The sequence below is a fragment of the Eptatretus burgeri genome, chromosome 13, assembly GCF_056783735.1.
Source record: "Eptatretus burgeri isolate ZD-2024b chromosome 13, Ebu_testis_v1, whole genome shotgun sequence".
In the NCBI taxonomy this organism is placed as follows: Eukaryota; Metazoa; Chordata; class Myxini; order Myxiniformes; family Myxinidae; genus Eptatretus; species Eptatretus burgeri.
The window spans coordinates 61,816,398-61,832,041 of NC_140973.1; the positions used below are offsets into that span (position 1 = coordinate 61,816,398).

Genomic DNA, 15,644 nt, shown 5'->3' on the forward strand with positions numbered 1-15,644 from the left:
ATATATATGTCTGGCCACGAGTTCCAAACATAACTTGGCGTCGTCGGCTACATTTTATCATGAACAACCACGGCACAGCATAGACCAGGATGCCAAAGAAAATTGGTGAGCAACCTGCAACGGCCGGGACGTCGAACCTCGAGCAGACTGGCGACTCCTCGGACGTGGCATCGATAATGGTGGCTCCTCAGATGTGGCGTCAAAAATGGCGACTCCACGGACGTGGTGGAAGCATAACGGCGTCGTCACGCCGAAGTGATACGTCTGTTTCGTGAGACGTTGCTTTTACATCCTCAACCGCCTCGACCATCGTCCAAGAGCTCAATAACTCATCCTCCCATGCTCAACAAAAACATTTCATTAAGACGGTTCAACTCCTGGAAGGAGAAATGGAAAGACTATGCACTCATCATTCCCCTGACAGACATGGCAGTGGAAGAGCAACTCGCCACCCTCAGAAACTCTTTGAGCATTCCGATGAGATCCGTGCTGAAGAACGCTGTGGAATTGACCGGCGACACTACTGTTGATAAAGTGATCACCGCCATCCATGCATAATTGCAGACACAGCGTCATCAGATTCCCGATGTGGTGGAGTTTTAAGAGCGCAAGCAGGAGGAAGGTGAGACGTTTGACTCATTCCTTTGTGCACTCCGGGAAATCGCAGCGAATTGTGACCTTGACAAGATGATGGTCGATCACCATTTCATGATCCGGATTATCAACGGGATTCCCGATCCGGACATCTGTCAGAAACAGCTTTTGTTGCACGCTGATAAGAGGAGGCAGGTAAAAAGACTGTTGTGATGGTTTCTGGGACTAACCTGAAATCTGTCACCAAGACAGCACCCTGAATAAGCAAGGCAGCGGTATATCGACCTACATGTGACAGCCGTCATTGTGACAGGTGTGGTGGCGAACCACACTCTGCCAGGACCAAGTGCCCTGCAAAAGGCAAGAAGTGCCAGAAATGCGGTATTTTTTGACATTTTGGAAAAGTGTGCCAGAAATCCAGAGCTACAGCAACAACATCCAAATGAGCCATTTGTCATGTGGTGCTGGTAGCAGGTACCACTCAGGTTAACCTGGACAGCACACCGCATATTCAGATCGACGTCTTAGATTTTGATGACGACCCACTCGGTCAAGTGACTTTTCTGCTTGATACCGGAGCAGACGTCACCGTTATTGGTCCTACGCATCTAAAGCTGCTGGATATCGACAGAGATTATCTGGATGATGTATTTGGTGATGTGAGAGTTACCGGTGCAGACGGTGCCTCGATGCAGTGCCTGAGAACAATCCACACGATCCTTCACAGACGTGACGAGTCTACCACGGAGAAAATGTACGTGTGCAACGGTGTGGAGACAACATGTTTAGCTCATCAGTGCCTACAAGACCTACGTTGGTGTTTGTGCGAGAAGCAGACAACTGGTACAACCATGCATTCGGTACGGGTATTGGATGCCAATCAAGATACTAACCCATCGCCAAAGCTACGGAACCTAGTCAAGGCAGACCTTGTGGCTGAATTCAGCGATGGGTTTGATGCCACGGTTCTACAACCGATGAAAATGAATCTCCACAACGATGTGGTGCCATTCCAACTGCGAAGAGCACAGCCAATTCCACTCGCTTGGAGAGACCAGGTAAAATCCGAGTTGGATTGCATGTTCAAACTAGGAGGGCACTGTTGACCTTTTCGCCGAAATGGACCTCAAAAATAATTGGTGGTTGAATTCAATGACCAATTAGAAGGGTACTCGGTAGAGCGTATACCTCCGCCACGCAATGCCTCACCCACGAGAACATATCGGGCCCAAAACATTTTTGAAATATCATGCTATACATTCACTATATTGTTTTTGGCCCTATCTCTCAATGGTGAAGAATCACTTTAAAAATTAAATAAATCTCGTATCCAGATCCAGATTTGAATCTTCACCAAAATTGAATCAATTTGTCCTCGTCACACACCCAACCTGTCCATCAAGTTTTGTCCAAATCTGTTCACAACTTTTTGAGATATCGTGCACACAAACAAACAACAGACAGGGGTGGAAACATAACGTCCTTCCACCTTCATTGGCGGAGGTAAAAAGGCATCATTGCACAGATGGGCAGTGAATCATCGGAGTAGTGCCATTCCCTCGTCGTCACACCCAAGGCTAAGAGGAAGATGCAGATGTGTGTTGATTTCCATAATCTTAACTGTCATGTTGATTGACCTATACACCCTATGACAACGTCAGCAGAAGCAATATCGTGTGTCTCCACGTCCAGATTCTTCGTTACAGGTGACGCGACCCTCGGTTACTGGCAAACCCCCCTCGAGGAAAAGAGCAAGCTCACCACAGTCTTCATCACACCATGGGGTAGATACAAACACCTATGGGCCCCCATGGGATTAAATGCTAGTGATGACAAATATTGCTACCGTGGCGACATCGCCTGCAGCGACAAATCGCCTGCAGCGAATTGTGGAGAAACTGACACCATATAACTTAACTTCACCACCACTTGGCGGAGAGGTAGAGAACACGTGCTTCCAGACGCACTTTCAGGTCCTCCAGTGGGTGAACCACTACTCCAAGATCTACTGGCAGACATGGAGTTTTCCATTCATTACATTGTCGCCTCCGCTGCAAAGCAAATCGATGATCGTCCGTCTGGTGACCCCTTTCGAGATTCCATCCTCGAGAAAGCTATGGGACATTGCTCATAACGACGTCACCCGTCGTCTTCTTGTGCAAAAAGTCAGCTCCGTGTTTGAGGACGTATCCGCTGATTTCTTCACATAATCCCATCACCCATCATCACCATATTAGCCGAGATCAAACGGACACACAGAGTCGGCCGTAAAAGCTATAACAACGTTAAATTGCCAAGACGACCAAAAATGGTAACGCTGACGATGACGAGTTCTGTCTCGGATTGCTGGAGTGGCGTAACACTCCACGTGTCGGCAGCCGTTCATCTGCCCAAATTGAATTTGGTGAACCCACACGTACTGCTGTACCTGGTCACCGATGTGCATTTGCACCTGGGTGGCAGACAGCAGCACATGAGGCCAAACAGACAGCGTGAACAATCCGTCAGCAGGCTGAGTGGCATTATGATAAACGTGCAAAGCATTTGAAACCTCTCTCTATTGGTTCAGAGGTCATTGTTCAAAATCCCATCAAGAGGAAATGGGATACCATCTGGGAGGTAGTGGGGAAGGGGCACACCAGGTGGGATTACCTTATCAAAACTGCTTCTGGTCGAGTTACGTGGAGGAACCTACATTTCCTACGCATATATGACCCTGCTGCTTCTGTTGACCAAGACAATAGTCTACGTAGGAATGTAAATGGAGATGTTACCCCACCACCGAGACGTAGTGGGAGATGAAGAAAATGCCATGTAGATTAGATCTGTGAAGTTGTACTCCACATGTGAATGACCTCTGATGTCGTGTGTAATCTGGCAAATGGGACGTGTGATGTGGTACTGAGTCCGTTTTTGCGATACCTGTGAACAGACAGACAGACAGGCAGTGAATTATAGTAAGAAGAAGATTATGGACTACTCTGTGACGTAATCAGTCAAGCTGTGATTCTTCTTCTTTACTTCTCCTGCTTCCGCTTGCACTGCGCTATAGAGTGGAAATAAACGACTTCCGGTTTATATCTGTGGCTGGCCACAAGTGTCCACCATATACAGTGCAGTACTCCTGTCCCCACGTTTTCCATTGCAGTGAGGTGCTTTGAATAATAAGCAGTAGGTATGTTGGTTTCATACACGTAACCCAGGTTATTTATTTTTCCTATACAGAGCAGTCACTTGTCTATACATTGCCCAAATAAAAGCATGCGTCAGAAGAACGTGTTGCATTCTTGGCACAAGATCGCCCATAGGGCGGGTACTTGCTCGTTATGAGAATATAGAGAAGGCAAATTCAGAATTTTGTGAAAGGTGAAAAGGTCAAGCATAAAATCGTCAATTTTTTTCCAATTGACCTGAAATTTTAAGAATTCGCATATTGGGCCATGGAATTGATTCACCAATCGAGATATCGAAGCAGATTTATTTATTTTTGATCAAAAGGTCAACTTGGTCGCCTAAAATCGTCTTTAAAAAAAAAAGATGTTTACATTATATTTAAAAGACATAAGTAGAAGAAGAGTAGGAAGAAGGCGAAGTGCTTTGTATTTTCAGATCTTTCTAGTTCCCTTTTAAATGAGTTTTCTCCGGAACTGTTTGCGCAATTGACACAAGATTTTCAACATAGGAGCGCCGACCCATGGAGAACGTTTGAATAAAGTTACATGACGATTGAATGGAAAATGTGGCTGGCGTTTCAAAAAAAAGTCTCTTTTCTGCAGACATGGGTTGCCCGGTGTTTCACGGATCAGGAATAAATGGCCTCGGCCAAATTACGATATCGCTGTAAACTGTTAAATTAAGAGCCAACGGCAATCACTCAAGTCTGCAAGTGAAGTTCTTCCTAACCACTCACTGACAGACTCGTGTAAATATTTAGTACTTTGTAAGTGGCCGAAAGAGTTGAAATTTTGCACGCTGATGGAACTCACAGTGACTTTAGCTGAAAGCTACATCTACCACCCGAAAGCTGAAAGAAAGTAAAATCAAGAAATTTTGCACCTGGACATCACCTCAATAGTTTGTAGGTTTGTCCTGTAGGTACAGCGAAACACACGCTGTCATTTGTGCTGCCAAATATAATGGTTGGATGTCATCCTGTATTTCGATTAGTTTTGATACAATCGAGACACGTATGTTGGCAAAATCTACTCGAACGATATAAATTTATCGATTCTGCACCTTGTGACAGTTTCAGGTCCACGAGCAATTGTGTACAACACGTGCTCGGTGTACGAGGCCGAAAACGAGGACGTGGTACACACAGCTCTTGAGATCGCACGGACCGACAGCAGAATCAACACTTATCAGTAAGTCAAATAGAGAGTCCACTCCGGGAAAGGCAGTCTGGTTGATAACTTTAGAGCCTTCATCTCGTCGTCCCATGTGTGCACAACTAATTTTTCCAGGCTGGGCCCACCGGTGCTATTTCCATGGAAAATGGATGAATTTGGTGACGCCAGAGAAAGCTTCCTCAAGCTTACCCCTTCCCTGGAGCGGAATGGCAGCTTCACAGCTGTGCTCTTACGGCAGGTACGTTCAAGCATGTGAATTGGACTCAAACTCCAGCTGTGAAAAGTATACACAATGCATTTTTTTTCCTCTGACGACTGGATCGAAGGTTTGCAATCAAATTACTTTTACAAAAAAACGATTGCAAATTACACTTAATATCTTTATTTTGTGTATTTCTAGCCAGATGCGGCGGCCCCTGGTTCATCTCAGAAAGCACTTCCTCATGATGTCACCAGCAGCACGCCCGAATCCCCCATCAGTTCCCAAGTACTCCAGCTGAAAGCTGCATCTACCAATGCCCATGCGAAGTACGTGGATTTAGGTCGACGTTCTGGGCAACAGAAACCCAGGGTGATCAGGGGTGAGATGAGCAACGCGAATCAAAAACGCAAGGATTCAGAGAAGAGTGCAACTGCAAAAGGAACAGGTGTAAAAGCAGAGTGGCGCGGAGAGGGAAATAGGACATATCGCGGAGGTCGTCCTGTACAGACAGATAAGCCGATGCCTTCTGTCAATGATCAAGTTAATGTTGGGAGTCAACTAACTACCAAACCTGGTGCTACGAAGCACAATCCTCCAAACCCTCATCTCACCTGCACCACGGATATCAACCTGGGGTCAACCATACCAAACCAAGACAGCAATACCTGTTCAACCAAAGCATCAGCTTCTCAAATTCGCAGGAAGCACCCAAAAGATAACTATATTCATCACAGACAAGCAAAGTCCAGCGAAAGAAATGCCTGCACGGTGTTCTTACATCCTACCATAATCGTGCTGCCTCAACCAGATATGGGTCTGACCAGTGCACCGACCTCTTCCACCCACAAGCATTCCGAAGTTCAATGTAACAGCAATTCAAAACCTCTTCTGAAGACACATCTGCGAGATAAGTCCACCTCCTCGCACTCATTTTTCTCCACAATGCCACTTCATCTTCCACAAATCAGGAAGAAAGTTTCCCATATGCCACAAGACTCCATAAGTCCTATAGTGTGGGCGGCGAGCAGATGGTAAAAGTGAGGATCGATAGCAAAGCCAAAAAAAAGTCCAAAAACCAACAACAAAGAAAACGCAGTCGACTTCCCTCTTTAAAACGTTTAATAACCATTTGTCACTGACTTTAGTGTTAAGCACGAGCTAGTATGTTCATAACTTGTGTATCTAAACAGCTCGGGGGTGTAGTGCACGACAATGTTCAGACAATGATGGCAGGGCATGAAAAAAGGTGGTGTTTCTTGTCGTTTAGTGAAAAATATTGTGGCGGTGTTTCATCGTCGCCAACACAAGCTCACGCACATGGTGCATGAGGATGCTTCAATATATTTCACAACTTCACTAACCGTAATAACACCTTGAACAATGCAGCCATGATGAATAAACAGGCTATTGCACCAACGATGAATGTGCACTGTGACGTTACTTTCTGTTCACGATAATGAGTTAATATTGAGCGCAATGTATTGTCGGTTTAAAAAGTCATTTCAAAAACAGAACTATTATCAAACGTTCAACATCACATTTACATTTGGTGGTGGGTGGGGCCCGGGGAAAACCCATAAATGACATCATACGCATTTAACTCAGTTGGAGGTCATTTGGCTCGTCATGCCAATGCCACATCCACTCCCCTACACTCACAACTACTGCAGGTAATGTTAGTTATGCAGCTAACTCCAGGTAGGGATTTTGGCTTGAGTGCTGGCATACAATGGCCATGGAATTTTCCAAACATCCCGTGGGATCTTTAACGTCCACAATTGTGATACACATGAATCACTGACTTTATGTTGCCCCAGGTATCGTCCTCTGCTGGCTCTGCATCTGAACAACCATTTTTTGTTGTGCTACCCTGTCAAGGAGCGCCTTTGGTGGGCGAACGAGTGAAGCCGTTTTGCATTTCCCTCACCGGTGCAGCTTTGATTCCCATGGCTGTTCAGAGCAAACGGTTTCGGTCATATCGGTTCCCTGCAACGGAGTGGTACCTGCCAAAGGTTAGATTCTGAGCCAAAGTGAGGTTCACGACTTGTCAATACAATCCTGATGCTCTGTCATGCTGTCAAGGATCAAACCCAGACGAGACCGCTCAATGGTAAGCAAGTTAGCTCCTGAACGATCCTGCCGATACAAATACCTAATCGATCTCAGCGTTTGACGTTTACTTTAGGTGTCTCTTTAAAAAGATAAACTCAACAAGAATTACACATTCTAATGATTTGACGAGTTGAGACACATTAAGCAAATCCTTAAGGAGCAAATACTTCGTCACCAACATTTTGACTTGTCAAAGTAATTTATGGAGATCTTCAGCTACTTCATCCCAAAAATTAATTCAGTAAATAGTTAAGATGTCTAAGAGTGTATTTCGTGCTGGGTAATTTCTGTGCAGGAATAAGCGAACCCTTCAAACCTATGATTACAAAAGAGATATGGTGGGCTTGACTTTGCATCACTTTGTAAGAGGGAGTGGAGGGAGTAAAATGGCGTAACGGTGGAGTCTTATCATATCCGCATTAGAAAGCTCAGAGGTTGTCAAAACGAGAAACAAAATGAAGGTCCGTGGCCCCTCACCCTCCACCTCGAGAAGCGAGGCAGAAGCTTGAAGCAAACATCATCACACTATGGATGGTGCATTGACATTAAAAGTTTTGGAATATGAGAGAATGAATGGGCAAGCATTGGAGATTCAACATACGCAAGATTTCAGCAAAGATGTCATGATGCTTTTGAGCTCAAACTCTTGTGTTTAACCAGCAGGCTGCTCAGGCCAATTTTGAACAGTTTCAACAGGGTTCCTGCACGTCTTGATGAGTGGACATCGACGTGAACCAAGTGGGCACGGCGCAAGCTTCCTCACGTCGACAATGTGTAAGTGTTGAGCCATTTACCTTGAGAACACATTTCTTGCGAAGTAAAGACTTTCTCTGTATCGATCAGTATTGTGAAAACCGTGCGGAATAGAAACTGCATCATCTTTCCGCTCACACAGTGAAGGCAAGCACAATCGTTTAAAAACTGGAGATTCAAAACTGGTTTGTTTTTCTTTTAACTGACAAGGTGGTCCCCATCAATCCTTGCTAATTAGCTAACATGAGCTTGTGGAGAAAAGGTGTTTGTAGCTCGGCATGCATCGGGGACCCTGGCTAACACGAGTGTCATGGGCCAAAAGTCGAACAAAAGGAGCAATTGGAACTGCCACCACAATGGTTCGCAATTTACCATTCAAATAAATTACTTGCTCATTCTATTTCGCGATCAAGGTCGGCTCGCTTGTGGGACAACGACTTTTCGGTGTGTTCCAACGAGCAAGCCAATTTCCCTCGAGATGCTAAAGTGAATCATTCAGCTGGGACAGATATTTTGTACACGTAGGACTCATTGGCACAAGAGATTCACCATCAAGAAGTGGGACCTAGCAACTGGTTTGTGACAACAAAATTGGGAGCAGACGGTCTCAACTCCACCGTTACGCGATTTCTGGAGTTTGGACGAGAGAGCAGATCAGATGTTAGTAGCAAACTCATGGGGTCTCGGTCGTTGCAAGGCGTTGCCTGAAGCTGCCAAAGAGGCTCTGAACCCCTCTGCGGACACTACAGCCGACACGCCGTGCTACGGACTCCCCGCTGGTCACTTTCAGCCATGCCCCAGCTGGGTGCGCATCGAGGCACTTCTGGAAACGCAGCTGCAAGCAGGGGTTAAGCAATAATGTGGCCACAATAGCGAGTGATAATCAACTGATCGTTTCACGTTTACCCAGCAATATAAGCCCAAATGCACACTTGTGGCCTTACCACACAGGCAGCCTGCACAGCCTCCGAAAGACTAGCGCAGTGAGGTCGGCACCAAAAGGCATGGCACTCAAATCGCAGTGGTCCAGTGGCCATGATGAAACCAAAAGAGTGAATATCTTGGCCGACACCCAAGAAAGATAAGAAGCGCATCCGACACTCCAACAGCACCTCACCCTCCTCATCTTTATCACTTTCTCCCTGCCAATAACGGTCAGAACACAGCTCGAAATGGCAGATATCAGACATAGCTTAAGATTGAGAGGGCACCACACAAATGCTGACCACAACTTTTGTCAAAAATTCCACTTACATCAATAAATAAGAGACATCTAGAAAAGTAAACAGGCTGTCAAACCCAAATGATCAACTTATGCCGCACCTGTTCTCGGCAAACGGTGAGCGTGGCTGGTGCAACGCTGACCACTACTGGTTCCCAATCTTCCTCACTCGACTTCAACATGAGGCTTTCTATCGATGAGTTTATCAGGTCCATCCCTGCCCAACAAAATGACCACACCGACTATCATGTTCTGCAGAGCTCATCGAATGCAATAAAATCATTCCAAATAATACAACCATCTACTAACTTCCATTCCTACAGGCCGACTGGGCCGGCTGTTCCATCTATCTTCTTTTATTTGGCCGAAACCATGAGGAAATCCCATCAGTACGACTCACCGGCAGGTTTATCAACCCCCAGGCAGCCAATGTACCGAGCTGGAAACTTCTGCACAAACTCCGATTTGGCAACGGGGAAATCGACTAAAATTTCAAAGGAAGCAAGAGGAGAGGCCAGAGTGAGGGTACATTTGAGCAAGCAAGTGCCTTGACAGCTCAGACAATGGACAGCCTGTCCTACCTTGCAGAACACTTTCGGGTAATCCTGGAGATAGGTCCTGCATGTGGCAGCTCGCCGAGGGTCGAGCCATCCGTTTCTCAGACATTATCTGTTCAAAGCAGGACAGTCCACAAACAAAACTGTAATTTTTGAAATTAAAAAAAAATAACATGTGCCATTACAGTTTGGACGATTAAGATTTTGACAAAGGTGGAAGCATGGTACAACCATTCTACTCAATGCTGCGCTTACGGGCCTGGCCAGAGAGCCTGCCACCCGAGGTCATAATTCCATGTTCTTTTCACGTCATCACTTACCCTCGAGCAAATCTCGTGAAGGCTCGTTGCAATCGCTTTTGCTGGGGAATCGCAGCGGAACACGTGACACTTCAGTATCCTTGTCAGTTTGTCCCTCGCCACGTAAGCAAAATCCCTGCAACACCAGGCACGGCAGGATGGCAAACAAGTAATTGGGCCCAAAGTTTCCCTCGTACTCAGTAGTGCGAGACACAGCAAAACAAAATCATCAATGTCATGAAGTTTCAAATAAATGGCGAAAGAAACGTCTTGACCAACCATGTACAGTTTGTCATCGGATTTTTGCATTGAGGAATTCAGTCAGACATGCACGTGGATGAAGAACACGATTTCAACGGGAAAACAAAAAGAAATTATTTTTGAAAACCGCAAAAGAAAAATGTTTTCCAATTCATCCTTTCATACGAAGCATCTCCTAAACAGGCCGAGGTTATATAACGTGGGTGTGAGCAGAGATTAAGAGGTTTTATTATTCATCCCCCATTTGTGGGTAGGCCATGATATGGGTACTTGATCTGTCCTTGCTGCAAAGACAAAACACTAGCATATAACTAGCATGATTCACTTATATCATATGACACCTCTTGAGGAGGAAGGGAGGGGTGCACGATGTGTATCGGTTTTTAACGTTTGGTACATGCAAGTGCAAGTACGTACACGCACGCACAAAACTGTGGCAGCATTCAACAGCCACTGCATTAAACCTTGCTGATAGCGAGCTGCTGAGCGGGTGGGAGCTCGGCCTCGTGAGTTACCGATCTTTCAAAATCGGTTCCGATTGTCTCTCCACTACCAGTCCATATTGACTGTGAACATGCGTGTGACATGACGATGTGTCTTTGCACTGAGTTTCACTCTGATATGGTGAGTCTACAAAGAAATAATAATAATAAAAAGAACAACGATACACATCGTGTGTCGAGACTAAAAGCGTATTTATCAACTATCTCAGATATACCCAATGCAAAATGAATGACTCACTACATTGTCAACAGCCGAGACATGTCGGCCAATGCAGGAAACTGCTGTGAATTTCCTTTTATTTCAACAAGAAAAACGATTGGTTGCAGTTGAAACGAGGTGCACAACATCTGCCAGAATCAAAACACAATCAATATAATTATTTTCAGGGTGGGTTGGAACACTACCTTTCTCTGAGTTCCAGAGAGGCAGGGGAAAGCAAGAGGCAGAGAGTGAAAGAGAGAGAAAGAGAGAGAGGGGGAGCAGAGGAAGTGCGTTAGGAAAAGCACACAGGTGTCAATCACATCACTTGAATCTCTGCGGGTTTGATGCAAGTCCAAAGTTGTCACAGTGGCCAAAGAACGCTCAGGTGAAAACAAAGGAAGTCGAATGCACATCGGTACAAAGAAATGCAAAACAATGGTTGAGAGAAAAAAATGGGAGAGACAGGAGGGAAAGAATAATTAGACTTTGAGACTTGAGCCAATACATCCCAGCCAGCTGCGACACGCTCAGAAACAAAAACGTCCCCTGCCACAGATTCACCTGCCATTGTCCCGGCCAACGCCCCACACGCGAATGCCGACGATGGGCTGTGAATGCAGCACGCACTGATCCAAGGGATCCACAAGGTTCAATTTGTCATTTTCCAGGACCAGAAACATGTCCTTACCCTGCTCGGAAAGAAAAGGAAAAACAAAACAAGACACAACATCAAATAGATAAAGCTCTTTCGAACCACTCACACACTCATATAAATGTTTAGTACTTTCTAGGTACGCGAGAAAGTTGAAAGTTCGCACACTGATGAAGCTGAAACACACGATTAAATAATATATAAAATCGGAAAACTGTCCGTAAACAAAAATATCCATCAACAAAAGTTGGCCGGTGGAGCCTCAGTCCTTCTGGCAGGAGAGGCGTGGAGCTTGGACTACACGTCACTCTCTCAGCAAGGAGCGTGGCAGAGCTTGGGCTGCACGTCAAGAAAAAGAGCTCATACTGCTCACTCGTTCATTTAATCGATTTATTTATCTGATTAGTACATTGTATATCTACACATACTTGATGTAAATCCAAGGTGCTAAGCACATTGTGACAAATTATGACGTCACTCGATGTGCATCCTGGTTCATTCAAAAATGCAGTGCCTCATGAATCCCATGGCTGCTTTACTAAACTACAACTTCTATACTCTTAACCTTGCCTATTCATGGGCTCTCCACTCTGCACATCCCTTGTCCACCTGTTCCCCCTCAGCCCTACTGTCGGTTTGAGGGCCTTCCACCACCTTAAGTCATTTGCACATGTATATCTGTACAAAATAATAAATAAAAGGAGCATGATGTAATACTTTGGATAATTGCTGAATAACATAATTATTTCCTAAAAATGCACAAAAATATGTAAGGAATGACAAAGTCAAGATAAATGTATTCAAGTAGTACACAAGACCAGCATTTCTATGAAAATGTTCAACAATGGATTGATTTATCAAAATTTAAGTTGAAAATCAACATTAAAAAAGAAACAAAAGGATCGACGAGGAAACAAAGTACAATGGAATGCCATTTGGTGGCTCATTGTGTATTTATCACACACTTCACAGCACTCTCACCGATTGCAGGTAATGGCCACGAAATCTCCGAGTAAGAAATTTGGTTGTGGCACTGGCACACTATGGCCGACTCTTTTCAAAAGATACTATGGGATCTTTGGTGACCACAAGATAAGTGGCGAAGGGACATGTCCCTATCCATGGGACAATGTTCAGAGATGTACACCCCCTACCAAATTTTCTGGTACACCTACGATGTACACCTGTGTAGCGAGATGTACACCCCACGCCTTTTCCCCTTTCCTGATACTGCATCAGATTGCCAGTTTTTGCAAGTGTCTGACCCATTGGGGAAAGAACACAGACGACAGAATTGAATGCAGAGCATGCCACTAACCAAGCTAGACTGCCATGTTGGTCAATTAATTAATATTGCAATCATAATCCACATGTCACCAAAAAGTGAGATTCCAAAACCAAATCTGGAACTATACCTCTCCCCAGATGCCGGCTGTGTCCCGTATGTCCCCTTTGCGATATGATAGTTGCCGGATGCAGTTGTTAACTGCAATGCTGCTTCGACCAGGAGCAAGATCTTCTTCGCTCATTTCTACCCAGCCAAGTGAGCGCACGGCAAAACACTGCAAAAACATGTGCGCACGCACGCACACACGCACGCACACGCACACACGCACACACGCACACACGCACACACACACACACACACACACACACACCAAATCATAACAATTTTTTATAAAAAGAAATGAAACCAATGACCTACGAGTTATAAACTGGAACAATATCCCTCTGTAGTGGAAATCTGTGGACTTGAACAGGAAAGGAGTTAAGTAGTGGGAAGACAAAGTGCAAAAGAAAGAATTAATTTGACATGGCAGGATGAGTGTGGGTTAACTCTGATCGAGAAAGGTCAGTGAGTAAATGTGGAGGATAAAGCATCTCAGGCAGTGGGCCGCTGGCGAAGCGCACCTTAGCAGTCAATCCTCCAGACATGCCCTCTTGTAGATCAGTGCCGACAATGGGGTGGTCATCACTCCGGCTGCCACAAGGTCACAAAAAGGGAGTAAAATAATGGACTTTCCTCAAACTGCTGTCAATGCTCTCATCAATCATCCACAGTATCGAAGCAGACAGTTCATTCGAACATGGACAAAGCAGCACGTTCAACTTGGTTCTTCGTTCGTCCCTCAAAGGATCTTTGTGGCTGTTGCCGTGTATATTCAAGGATCCCAGTTACGACTACAATTAATCATGCAATTCAATTTCATCAAACTCACAAACTTTGCAACCAAATTATTCAACATACTCATCAATGAACTTCTTACAAGGAAGTATGCGAAAAGCTAAAAACGGAGGCTAAAAAAAAAAAAGAAAAAGCTAAAAGCGGAGGAAAGTTTTAAGCCCAATCGAGCCTGGTGTTGGCTTAGCGGTTAGTGTGGTGGCTTGGGATCCCAGGGTCCTGAGTTCAAGCCCCGTTGGCTGCTGAATTAACACCAGATGGGGGATGACTCAGCCTGTCATCCTTCCGAGGTCGGCGAAATGAGTTCCAGTGTACTGGTAATACGGGCACTGCATCAACAGCATATCCGCGCTCCTAACCAATGATTCAACCAGCAGCCAAAAGGCTGCACACGAAGGGCAGGGGTGTTGGCAGATTTAGTAAATCTGGTATTGGTGTGGCGCAAGTATGATGGGCCGAATGGCCTCCTGCTGTGCATAATTTCCTTGTAATCCTTGTACAACATAACAGCAACATTTAAAACCCAACTTAATGGATTATGTTCAGGGCCCAATTCACCAATATAATAATAATAATAATAGTAATAATAATAATAACAAGTCTGAAGACGACTATGGTTCACGAGCGGTATTTGACGATGTAGATTGTTTCAGAAGACAAGGATGAGACAATGTGATAATTTTTGACCAAGTTATAAAAATGATCAACATGATGTGGTACGAGTGACAGGTTATTAGCTGCAAAATGTCGAAAACCCGGTTTCGTTCAACAACTTTCAAAATTTGACCTTTGCATAACCTTTAAAGGTCACAAAACAATGTTGTGGACATTAAAATAAGGAAACAGGATACGTGCTATAGCTTATTGGAGTTAGTTCGTCGAAGAACATTGAAAACCCGGTTCGATTCCCACAACTTTGAAAATTTGACCTTTGTGAACTTTAAAGGTCAAAGGTCAAGGATTATGACCTTTGGTGCAAAACTTCCTCCGGAACATTCCAGGAACAATATAACATCATATAGGCTATATGGCATTTCGCACTCCTCGGATTATCCATACTTTGATGAAATCAGCGTAAAAACAAACTTGAAGGGGGCGCCACGGGCAAGGTGTTCGAGATAGAGCAAAATGGTTTCAAGACTAGGTGGGGAATGACCTAAAGATTATGCATTAAAAATATTGTCATCCTAGCTCTGAAAGTTTGGGCAGTCGTATGATTTTTATTTCAAAATTCGCAATTTTCTAAGTCCATGACCTTGTGACAAAAATGGGAAAAAAAAATCGAGCTCTGTGGGGCTATTTAGGTGCCATAGGGCTAACCAAATACCGAAACCCGTCAGATTCGACAAACCCCCTTGGAGAAGATGCAAATTGAAATCGACTACCCCCTAAAAACACGTTTTTTGGGAGTGGCTCCACCCATAATGGGCGCACCATGCCCATTCTCAGGAAAACACAACTAGATCATGATATAAACTTCCCACCAAAATTTTATCAGGATCGGATCAAAACCCACGGAGCTATGCTCGGGACAGACAGGCAGACAGACAGACAGACAGACACCAATAACGAATATAGTGGTCACATATTTTTTTTGTGAAAATATTTTTTCGTGAACCAATAATAATGATGTGTACAAAATATCAGGCACAACTAAAAAATACATTTGTACATTTCTTAAAGGTAGTTTTCTTTTATACAACAGTGTTGCCTGGTAAAAGAAGCATACCAATAAAAACAAGAAAAATTGCCCCCG

The 15,644-nt window shown here is 44.6% G+C and overlaps 2 protein-coding genes across 5 annotated transcripts in view; one reads left to right on the forward strand and one right to left on the reverse strand.

The window, feature by feature from the left end:
* The window catches only part of NSUN7 (NOP2/Sun RNA methyltransferase family member 7), a 48,988-nt gene extending 40,228 nt beyond the window's left edge, over positions 1-8,760 (forward strand). The window contains exons 9-11 of one of the 2 annotated variants that reach the window (XM_085852742.1): positions 4,841-4,958; positions 5,058-5,181; positions 5,344-5,586. In XM_085852742.1, coding sequence (XP_085708868.1) covers positions 4,841-4,958; positions 5,058-5,181; positions 5,344-5,443 — 342 coding nt within the window. In that variant the 3' untranslated portion in view covers positions 5,444-5,586. Of the gene's footprint in view, positions 1-4,840; positions 4,959-5,057; positions 5,182-5,343 lie in introns of both variants that reach the window. The other variant, XM_085852741.1, reaches the window with a different exon arrangement.
* Positions 6,247-15,644, reverse strand: part of LOC147014621 (amyloid beta precursor protein binding family B member 2-like) — a 41,589-nt gene continuing 32,191 nt past the window's right edge. For all 3 annotated transcript variants that reach the window (XM_085852743.1, XM_085852746.1, XM_085852744.1), the window contains 9 exons: positions 13,618-13,687; positions 13,122-13,268; positions 11,616-11,743; positions 10,110-10,224; positions 9,814-9,901; positions 9,633-9,716; positions 9,334-9,449; positions 8,955-9,152; positions 6,247-8,845 (listed from right to left, as the gene is read on the reverse strand). In XM_085852743.1, the coding sequence (XP_085708869.1) occupies positions 8,684-8,845; positions 8,955-9,152; positions 9,334-9,449; positions 9,633-9,716; positions 9,814-9,901; positions 10,110-10,224; positions 11,616-11,743; positions 13,122-13,268; positions 13,618-13,687 (1,108 nt within the window). In that variant the 3' untranslated portion in view covers positions 6,247-8,683. The remainder of the gene's footprint in view (positions 8,846-8,954; positions 9,153-9,333; positions 9,450-9,632; positions 9,717-9,813; positions 9,902-10,109; positions 10,225-11,615; positions 11,744-13,121; positions 13,269-13,617; positions 13,688-15,644) is intronic.